Raw genomic sequence first — 11,613 nt, forward strand, 5'->3', positions numbered from 1 at the left:
CTTTTTTTTTTTTTTTTTGCGGTCTATAAAACGCTGCAGCTATTGTCAATGACAACGTGCTATTGAAAGAGCAAAAGGACAAGCTGTTCCAGTTGTATGTGTAATAGCCTAATTAACTGTTCTCCAGCTGTCTACGCTATTTGTGTGTATTTCTCAAACAACAAATGTATTCTCATAAGGAACAAATTGCTCCTAGCCAGCTGATCTCAAAGCACTTCTGTTGTTTGTTTGCAGTATTGTTTTATCTGTTTGCCCTTGAGGACGAGAGCGTCGCAGTGCAGAGGGCACTAGTTTTATGAGCAAAATGATTAAAGGGCTGGTAGAGGCATGGAGGGAGGGTTGGTTTTTTCTCCTTGGACAGTGCAGATGTTACAATATCGCCTCCCATTCATACTTTTCAACATGTGGTTGCCAGGATCCTCAAAGCAACAGAGATCGATTTATAAAATACAGGTTTCAAGTGTTTCTCATACAGTGTTATCTGAATCAATAACTCCTGCTTTCTGTGCTGTGTATATGTTGAGGCCCTAGGTGGAAACTTGATTCACACAGACATGTGAAAAATTTTTTTTTTTTAAATCAAATAAACTAAAAAATAGTTGATACAGATACCCTCGAAAACATTTGATCTATATTTTTTTCAGAAATCAAAAAGTTAAAATCAAAGTTCACTTTAGAACGCTCCTAGTCACCCAATGAAAGATTACATTTCTAATATATGATCACTGTGAAGATTAAACTGTAAATGTCTGGTCGTAGACTTCTTTGTAAACTATAAAGCAGCATCACCTAGTGGACTGATCTTTAAATCAGCACAGAGACTTGATTTCAAACTTGACATGACTAATGAACAATGGCAAGGAGTTTATTTTACTGCAAATCAGATAACTGTTAAAAGTTAGAAGGTAGATAATTAAGCTGTGGTGTTTCTAACCAATGCAGAGGCACACTAATCAGATTAAGCACACATCCGAGGGCACTAGAAGAAACGCTTCCTTCTCTGGCAAATACCAATATACTTTATTCCAGAGTGTATATACAGGCATAACCCTTCTGTTGAACAACCATAAAGACAAACAAAAATTAACAGGCGAGTTTGAGAAACAAAACCCACATACATTTAAGTTCTCTACAGAAGTACTCCAGGATTGATATTGTTCAAATAAAAATAGAAATCAATGCAAGACATTGTGGAAAAATATCTAGTCTTAACCCACTCCATTATCTCGTAAACCCACCCAGTTCCTCAGGATAAGAAATAATCAAAACATCACACACACACACACACACTCACCCATTCAACTCACAGTAAGTAATTCACACTAAAGTAGCACAATGACATATGCCACATTAATAAGTGGAAAAGAAAAAAAAATAAAAGAAAAAAGTCGCACACAAAATTAGTTTCAGTGCTGACTCTCTGCAGAGGCAGATCGGGAGCGGCTCTGTTTCCTCAGAGGAGACGGAGAGCGGGAGAGAGAGCGGTTACTGGTAGTCTTCTTCTCTGGGGTACGACTGGCTGAGCGACTGCGGGAGCGTTTGCTTCCACGCTCAGGGCTGCGACTCCGACTGGGCGAGCGGGAACGAGAGCTGCTCCTGCTGCGGGAACGACTCCTACTACGACTGCGAAGAGAAGAAAAACAGGTCAAGACTGTGTCAGGGTTTCTGCAGGTTTTATGAAAGCAAATGAGAAACTTTTCAAGCCCAAGTAAAGAAAATAAGACTGTGCAATGTCAATTTGTTCTTTAAAAGTAACTGCTGAGGGAGCACAAAAAAATAATTGTTTTATCAACAAATAACCACTTTTTCATTAAAAAAAAAAACCAAGGCTTGAATACTTGGAAAATATCTTGGATATTTTGTAGCTTGTTTTTACTTCACTTAATTGGTTCACTTTTTCCAAGACTTCATTTTACATTCACATCTCAAATAAATGTATCCTGATTTAAGGATGTTTTGATATTCACATTGGAATAAAAAAATTAAAAAAAACTACAAAAGGATTTTCATTTTTTGCCATGCATACAAACATTTAATGCCACGACTTCATGAATAAGACTTTCAGCTTTGATTTGGAGCCTTTACGGCTTTTAATTGTGGTAGGACTAATGAAAGACATTATTAGACCTACAGAAACCCAGTGTGAGAGCGTTGCAATTTGAAGTCATGTGAGATTGTCTGCCTGATTTAAGGATGTTTTGATATTCACATTGGAATAAAAAAATAAAAAATAAAAAAAAACTACAAAAGGATTTTCATTTTTTGCCATGTATACAAACATTTAATGCCACGACTTCATGAATAAGACTTTCAGCTTTGATTTGGAGCCTTTACGGCTTTTAATTGTGGTAGGACTAATGAAAGACATTATTAGACCTACAGAAACCCAGTGTGAGAGCGTTGCAATTTGAAGTCATGTGAGATTGTCTGGTACATACTCCCTCTTGTGATCCTCGAACAGCTTGATTTTGCGTCCATTCAGATCTGTTCCATCCAGCTTCTCTATGGCATTCTTCATATCACTGTGTGAAGCAAACTCCACCACCCTGTAAAACAAATCAGGGCAAACACATTACAATCATTTGACAATCAGAACACAGTCTTATGCATACATGCACAAGATCTTACCCCTCATTCTTCTTGGTCCTGTGTGCATCCACAAAGGTCACTTCACCCACCTTCCTCATCAAGTCCTTCAGATCCTGCAGAAAGCACAGAAACCATTTAATGACACGTTTTCATAGAAACCCAAAAGCACTGACTCACACACTGCAGTTTAGCACCCACACATTTAATACACAGACTGCATTCGGCAGCATCTGCTCTAAAGTGTGCACTGGTGCACCTGTAGAAAGCTCCCTCAACAGATGTCATCTTACCGGATGTTTGTCCCAGTTATAAAACTACCGGAGCATTTTCGGCAACACAAATCACATTTAGATTGTGTAAAACAGCAGGAAGCAAAGCCCTCAGATGGAGACACGCCTGACTACAGCTAGTTCCTGAGAACATGTTTTGTTAATTAGAATTAGTGCAAATCTCAACTTCCTACCGGCAATCTTTCTCCATTTACAACTAACTCCAGATTTAAAGTGACAGAACCCTCTTTACCGTGTAACTATCCAGTGTGATGAGCTACTTACCGTTCCAAACCACAGAAGGCATTAGCAAAGAGCCACTTGTCCAAATAGCAAACGGAAGCAATGAAGCGTTAAAACGACCTCGGACTTGACCCATCCGGCCTCCATAAGAACGGACCCCACCAGAGAGAGAGAGAGGATGGGGGAGGGGCCAAAACCCTGTCCCCCTCCCCGCTTCAGCACCAACAGAATAAGACCCAAACAGCAGATCGGGGGGGATGGAGCAGATCTGACATCACAGACCCTCCAGAGAGCGGCTACCCAGCTCCTCTAAGGCTATCCTGTGCTACGGCTCTGTCTGGTGCTACGGACCCAGCCAAGACTTAGACCGGCAGACACTGCGTGTCGGGTGAGCCACCACAGGGACACTATTCAGAACACAACCAGGGGAGGGCGCTATGCACCTCGGAGGCTGTGCATGCAACTCCAATTAAAGAATACCAGAGCACAGCTGTTAAAGAAAAGGTTTGAAAAACATGGGTCTGGGTTAGAGAACCTTTCAGCATTAAAATAATCATTTTTACTTATTTAAGGTTTGGCTGAGGTGAAGAGAGAGGAAAAAAAAAAAAAGTACTTCCAGATTTACAGTAACAAAGACAACAAATTTTTTGTGTGCTTGTACAGATGTCAAAGGCAAAAGTAGTGCAGGGATGAATCGCTAAAACAGAAGGCTGCTACACTTCTCTGCTGATACAGCTCGGGATGCTCACCTGCCAGCTGATGCGAGAGGAGAGATTCTCCACAACGACTCTGTGCTCCGTGCGCACAGGTGGTCCATACCTGAGAGAAGGGGAGAGGTTAGCTCATTTGAACTATAATGCAACAAACAGCATATGATTGTCTCAATATGCTTGCATACCTGGAACCCACGCTGCGGGATTTACGATACCCTCCAAAGCGTGGAGAGAAACGGCCTCCCATTCCTGGGCCTCCACCTCTTCCTCGGCGAGAACGGGCATGTTCAATGGTCACCCTGGAGTTAAGAGAAAACCATTCAAGTAATGATAAATCTTAAGTAGCAACAGATCTTTTTTTTCTATATTGTGAGGTACATCGGAGTATTAAAAATGTATACCAGAGACTTTCTATACATCGGTCACTGATTGGATTTTGGATTTTGAGATGTGGGCTTTTCATTCAAAAGTGGAGGCAAATGAACAAGGGCTTGCGGGGACAGGGATTAAGTGTCTTTGTTTTTTTTAAATGATTGCACATGCAGATTGTTCACAATGGAATGCAGCAGCCATGATATCTAAACCTAGAAATGAATTCGCCATGGGTCTTTGAGAATTTCCTATGGGGGTTTATAAAATGGGGTGTTTTAAGTCATGGTAAACAACTTGAAATATATAATTTAAAAATTAAAAAAACTGCCTCATATGTAGAACTACGCAGTTTTAGTATGGGTGTGTGTAATTTATACCACAGAGCAACACGTCCAAGTATTTTCAATTTATATTTACCACAGACCTTGTTTTCCTCAAATTGAAAAACCCAATTATAAAAACCCATAGAAAAATCTCTAGGGAATTAGGGTGAATTAGTCTTCCGGGTTTAGCAGTCACAGGCACAGAACTCTATAAGATCTTTAACACGCATTAAGGTAATAGGGTGAATTTTCATTTAATGCCGACTTCAACCACGTGAAACAAGACTGAAACAATCATCGACATTAGGCAGATGGAGTAAGCAGCTCTGGATTCAGTCTCACCTCTCACTGCACAGCTCTTTTCCATTCAGCTCATACACAGCATCATCTGCGTCCCTGTGGTCGTCAAACTCCTGTGAAAAACAGACAGCAGGGGGCAGTAAGACACCGGTTTCACCATCACCTCACACATAAAAGACCATAAGGGGGTTTTTCACACCCGAGCGTTTGTTTCGGAACCTGGTGCGTTTTCTCCCTTGGTTCGGTTCGTTTAGGCATGTGAACACAGCAATCGCACTCGGATCCGCACCAAAACAATCGCTCCGAGACCACTTGAACGAGGTGGTCTCGGCCCGATAGCAAACGAACTCTGGAGCGGTTCACTATAAGTGTGAAAGCAATCCGACCCAACGGACCAGGCTGTATCACAATGTATGATGGGTAATTACGTAGCAGGGATTGTTTTGGTAATGGCTCCCAAAATGAACCATGGGCTAACTTGGAGCAGGGAAAAAGTGAAATGTTTAACTGAAATTTGGTCAGACGAACAGATTGCCGAACAGCTCTCCAAAACACACAAATACACAGTAATTTATAAAGTGTTTAGTGAGCGCTTAAAACAAATGGGCTTTAATCGGTCTGTTGAACAGTGCTGCGCAAAGGCAAAGAAACTCCTTCAACAATATATATATCTCCTGATGGATGACAACTTTGAGTGGAATTCCAGAAAATAAACAGATGCAATCTGACCAATTAAAGGAGTTTACTCGCACGTGACTTGTATTAACAAAGTTTGGTCCGTTTGGAAATATTGCCTTGTGAATGCGAACCGAACCAAGATGAAATTGCAATATTGTAGCGATTTAACCCCTGGTGTCAGAACAAAGCAATCGATCTACAGGTTAGGGTTAGTGATGGGCGATATCTTATCGTTTGCGATATACCGGTAAAAATTCTCCACATGATAATTCGTCTTCCCGCGATAATAATGATAAAGTCTAGTTGTTGACATTTCTGTGTGCGACTGTGTGGAGTGACGTGAAGGCGGACGTGAAATTGAGCAGCTCCTTCTACAATCTGGAACAGGTTTGGATAGGGCTGTACAGTGCGACAAATCGGTCTGAGCCTTGAGTAAATGTAGAACACCGATACCATATATTTTGTGCAATCGCATGTCTATTGTCTTCAGGATTCCTCAGTTAAAATTTCTTTATCTGCGTTTTATTCAGCTACAGCGAAAACAGTAAAGATAATACTTTTCTCTAAAGCAGTGGTCGCCAACGCATCGATCGCTTTTATCACTGTCCCAGTAGATCTCGAAAAAAAACTGTAAAATAAGTACAAAAATGCATTACATTTCTGGGGTTACATTAATGTATCACTGAAGGGAACTGTCTTGAGAAAAGATTCTATAACGTGATATTTAGTCCCTGGAATGTGAATTGTACTGGAAGATCCCCGTCGAAAACGTGTATTTTACCCCCTGAATGCGATTTTTACAGGGGAACCCCCTCGAAACGCGATTGGACTAGTTTTATTGCGAAAACCTGGCAACCCTGTTCATCAGTGCCACCTGCTGTCAGAGAGTGCGTCTCATTCAGACCTGCTGTTTTTGTTTCGTGCAGTTATTTTATGTAGCAAATAAATAAATAACACCAAGTCAGACCATTCTGTTTTTGTTTTAAATCCTGAAATTAATCTAAATCAAATAAAAAACAACTGCCCGGGCAAATCGTGATTAAAATGCAGTGGTTGCCTCTAATTTCAAATGGCTAGATATTTTTGTTTAAAGCCAGTTTGTTTGTTATAAAGCAAATAGCCAATAAATACATTTGCTTAAAAATCAGTATCAGTATCAGAATCCAATTTGCTAGTAAAAAAAAAAAAAAAAGAAAGAAAGAAAAGAAAATCTGAATTCTGAATCAGCTATGACCGGCGCATCACTAATTAAAATTAAAGTAAAACTAAGTAAAAGGCCTCAAATTTGAAGCACAATCTGGGATGTCTTTTTCTATCAATTCTTCAATAGGTAGATCTTGTCAGGGTAGGTCAGGGATCTTGGGCCTAAAAAGGTTGGTGACCACTGCTCTAGAATAAAAAGTTGTAAATATTTTAAATTTTTTTAAAAAGCTTTTAAACTTCATACTGAAAACTGAAACCCACCTTGCAGTCGGTACATGTGCAGAGTTTTGCTCTCCAGAAATAAGGCCAGAACACAGCACCGGCCCTCGCGCTCGCCGCGTCTTTGGCCTTGAGCTCATTTAAAACACATTCGGTGACTCTGGAGTGAGCCGGCACTGAATCCGGGCTGGACGTGCGGCCTGCGGCTCCAGCCGTCTGATGAACACACGACACTCATTCACACTGTGTGTAGGCTGGGACACACCAATCTGGATCAAAGCATGTTTGCACTGGACTCGGGTTAATCACACAACATGCCGTTTCTCACCGTTTCTTCCTGCTGACCGTACGAACATTTTCCCTTTTCTTCTGTCATCATATCAGCATTCGTTTGCTCTTTACAAAGGCTTTCTTTCTTCACAGGAGAAACTAGAAGAGAACACAAAAACAGATATAGATACCATTTAAAATAGATTTTTTTTCAGCAAAGCAATGATGCAGTGACCGCAGCGTGACGAACTCAACCTTCTGCCATCAGCAGAGATCCTTGTTACTTCACCGACACCCCGGCACAGAAATATCTTCATACATAGATTTAAAAAAACTAAACTGATCTTTAGCAATGTACAAACACAAGACCACGTCCTACAGACACAATCAAACTGCCCCACCTGCAAAATGAGCCGCATACGTCTGGAGGAACGGCGCTCGAGTCATACAGCGACCGCAGATCATCTCCATCAGCGCCTCACAGTCCACCGCTGGAGCCTGCAGATGCTGAAACATCAAGAAGAAGAAGAGTCCAGCGGAAAGGCAGAATAAAACAGAGAGTATATTTTTGTTTAAAGCCAGTTTGTTTGTTATAAAGCAAATAGCCAATAAATACATTTGCTTAAAAATCTGTATCAGTATCCAATTTGCTAGTTAAAAAAATAAAGAAAAAAGAAAATCTGAATCAGCTATGATCGGCGCATCACTAACTAAAATACTAAGTAAAAGGCCTCAAATTTGAAGTACAAGCTTGGATGTCTTTCTATCAATTCTTCAATAGGTAGATCTTGTCTTTCATAAAGGCCGAAGTCAGGGATCTTGGGCCTAAAAAGGTTGGTTACCACTGCTCTAAAAAAACAGGATTCCCTAAGTTATCATCATTGCTATCGTTATCGCAATAAATAACAGAAATTATCGTGATATATTTTTAAGCCCATATCGCCCATCCCTACTACAGGTGTGAAATCACTCACCACAAAGCCAAACCCGTTTTTTAGGTTAATCTCCCGAATGCGTCCGTAGCCTTTAAAAAACTTCTCCACGTCTCTATCACGAGCATGAGGGCTCAGACGGCCGATGAACACACGACATCCACTCATGGTGATGAAAAATCAGGGAAATCTGGAGAAAGAGCGTTAAAGTACCGTTAATCAACAGTCTGGCAAACACGTACTTTGAACCGCATCTGTGCGCCTGCTGGTCACACACGGTATGACACAGGATAATCATTTAGTCCAGTCAGTCCACGTAAATAAATAATAAACATCCAACAACATGCAAACCGATTCATGAAATGAGAGTAATATGGTTTTCTGCAACACAGGGGTCTTCAACTAACCTAAAACAAAAACTTGTTTCTAAAAAGGCTTTAAACAAAAACACCTAACGTTACTGCCTGTTGACTCGGCAGAACCACTGAACTGATACTGATAAAATTACTATATACACCCATCCAGTGCCAAAAACTACAGTGCTGCTATAAATCACGAATATCTTTAAATCAGGGGGGAAAACAAGAAAGTCCGTTTTGAGAAATTATACCACGACTAACGAACACGGATCAGCCGTGCGGTCGAGGCCCAGTCAGCATGCGCAGATAGCTTTACTCCGTTAAACCGTAAAAACGGACAAAATACCGTCAAAATGAATTAGTTTTGCAACAACAAAGATAAAATAAAACACTAAACTAACAATACATGTATAATAAAAGGTAATTTTAAGAATTCGTCTTCGTCCTCTCACCTCTGCGTACAGAACAAAATGGCGCTGTCTTCGAGACTGGGGAACGCGGCCGCGCGCAGAAGTATTTATATGCGTGTTCAGGTCTCTGCAGGAAAGTAATGGGAGCTACCAGATCGAGGCGTTTTTACACCATGTTTCCTGATTGGCTGACGTCATAGTGACGGTAGGTTTAGGGGTGGGGTTAGGTAAGGAGGATCATTTTGATTGCATGATTGAGAAACACCCTATAGTTTGAAAACACCCACAAATTCAGAAACGCCTACTTTTGTTCTGCAGAGACCTCAATCTCGTTCACGCGCAAGGGGGGAGGGTAATGGCAGGCGAGGCTCGTGCATGCGTACGTAAACGTGTTGGAAATGGTTATTTCACGATTTCTTATATACTTATACAAGATACAACATTTAATCAAATAAAGTGCTGGAATACATTTAATTGATTGCCTTTATATTTACCATTTGAGCTCAGTTTACACAGTTGGAAATGGATTGATCCAGTTTTGAAACCAAAGACATCACATGATCTGGCTATCTTTACTGCTGAACAAATGTGACCCTGTACCACAAATAAAAAACAGTCATAATGGTTTTAATAATTTTTCGAAACCTGAATAAATAAGCTTTCCATTGACAGGATAGGATAATATTTGGCTGAGATACAACTATTTGAAAATCTGGAATCTGAAGGTGCAAAAAGATCAAAATATTTAGAAAATCGCCTTTAAAGTTGCCCAAATGAAGTTCTTAGCAATGCATATTACTAATAAAAAATTACGTTTTAATATATTTACAGTAGGGAATTAAAAATATATATCTTCATGGAACATTACTTAATATCCTAATGATTTTGGGCATAAACGAAAAATCAATCATTTTGATTCATACAATGTATTTTTGGCTATTGCTACAAATATTTTTTTGTTTTGTGGTCCAGGGTCACATATCAGGAGTCACATGAGAACAATGACTCTTGGTATTAGGTGAGAATTAATTTGATCAATGTTTAAAAGAAATGACCGTGTCCATCGCCACCCCGTGACAGCAATTAAATTCTGGGGGAAAAAACTTTGAATTTCTTTATTCTCTATTCATCTGTAAATGTCTGAAATTATCAATCACATCAAAACAAGAAGTATAATCAAGGCTAGAAATGGCATCAGTGGGTAATGCCTACAAAACGGGTCTTCGCTTAACTAGTAAAAGATCTCAGTTGTGGACTAAATAAAACAAAAATTGCATCATAAGAATTGGGCTCCACAGGTTGATAATATCTTTGAAAAAATAACAGTAAATAAAATCATATTCCAAATATAAAATTCAGTTTTATAAATATGTCGCCAAAAACATATTTCCTATAGATTTGACTCATGAAACACCCGTGTTGCCACCTATATGCCATGCCATCCTGAGACAGAGGAGAGGATGAGCTTCTAGAGATGTGTCTGACAGGCAAAATGGTCCAGAAGGTCAAAATAATACTGCGAGATGTATCATTTACTCTGATATGGACCATAGTCAGGGTATACACCATATTTAATATTTTACGAATGAACAGACATTGAAATGTTTTTAACTTTGCTGTTGATCTGTCAACTGACAAAATACTGAAAATATGCTTTTCTAATGGCATCTGTGGGACAAAAAATAAAATAAATTGCCTTAGGACCATAAGACATTCAACCTACTGAATAATCTGTACATCTCTCCCAGTTTTATTTTCATTTGTGAAAAATTAGATCTGGTGTCTACCTTTACTAAGGTCTATTGCCTGAAGATTGTGGAAAGACCTTACAACCCTTAGTTGTGGCCTTAAGTTACTGTTGAGGCTGGAATACATTTCACAACTTTTAAAATCTGAACCGATTTTTAAAACACTAGGCATTATATGCTTGCTGACTTTGTAAATGCTTACAGAGAAAAACTGGGCATCCTTCACTAAACAATTAAGTATGACACACTTACAAGTCATGCTGAATGCAACTCAAACATGTTTGATCCTCCGAATGGATGGAATCATAGTCTGAAGCAAAAAAAAAATCAAGTTTGTGACCATCATACACGAATCGATTTTCTGTGAAATCTGGCTCTGACTTTTAGCAATTACCATCGACTACTCCAGACTGAAAATCAGCCCAAACATTTGTGCAAAGGTAATATAGTGAGGTGTGGATGGCTCATTTTAACAACAACATTACTCTTTTCAGTCTGCACTTTTAAAAGCCAGAAACCAAATTTACTAAAGTCAAGAGAAATCACCATTAACACCTTTGCAACACTCCCTTTCTCTTAATCACTCAGACATTGCATTTAATCACAACACTGTCATACAGTACTACTGATACCAGACCTGATGTGCAGACCCCTCACTCGATCCTACCCATCCCCTCAACATCATGCTCACAAATGCCCCCTTTGTGTCCTCAACGACTGAACAACAGGGGTCTTTTGTTTCAGTTGAGTCCAGCATATCAATGGCTTACAGTTATACGGCTGCAATTTCCAACTGTTGTCAGTATGTCTGAGACACATGGTGCCATCGACTTTTTAGTGTAAATTAATTGAAAACCTTGCACTAAAATATATATAAAAAACAGAGCTAGAAATAAAATTAATGTAAACCAAAGATGACATTAGTTTGACATCATATAATTAAATTAAAGCAGATTAATATTACTATATATAAGTCACTGAGGAA

The 11,613-nt window shown here is 39.5% G+C and overlaps 1 protein-coding gene across 1 annotated transcript; it reads right to left on the minus strand.

The window, feature by feature from the left end:
* Nucleotides 1-992: 992 nt before the first annotated feature.
* On the minus strand, nt 993-8,996 carry LOC107736490 (serine/arginine-rich splicing factor 5-like). The gene is made up of 8 exons (XM_016547889.1): nt 8,923-8,996; nt 8,154-8,301; nt 4,852-4,922; nt 4,000-4,113; nt 3,851-3,920; nt 2,629-2,702; nt 2,439-2,546; nt 993-1,623 (listed from the first exon to the last, which is right to left on the minus strand). Exons 2-8 carry the CDS (start codon nt 8,277-8,279, stop codon nt 1,407-1,409), a joined length of 780 nt encoding a protein of 259 aa, XP_016403375.1. The 5' UTR covers nt 8,280-8,301; nt 8,923-8,996; the 3' UTR covers nt 993-1,406.
* Nucleotides 8,997-11,613: the final 2,617 nt, after the last annotated feature.

The sequence above is a fragment of the Sinocyclocheilus rhinocerous genome, unplaced genomic scaffold, assembly GCF_001515625.1.
Source record: "Sinocyclocheilus rhinocerous isolate Xijiao unplaced genomic scaffold, SAMN03320098_v1.1 scaffold1214, whole genome shotgun sequence".
Taxonomy (NCBI): domain Eukaryota; kingdom Metazoa; phylum Chordata; class Actinopteri; order Cypriniformes; family Cyprinidae; genus Sinocyclocheilus; species Sinocyclocheilus rhinocerous.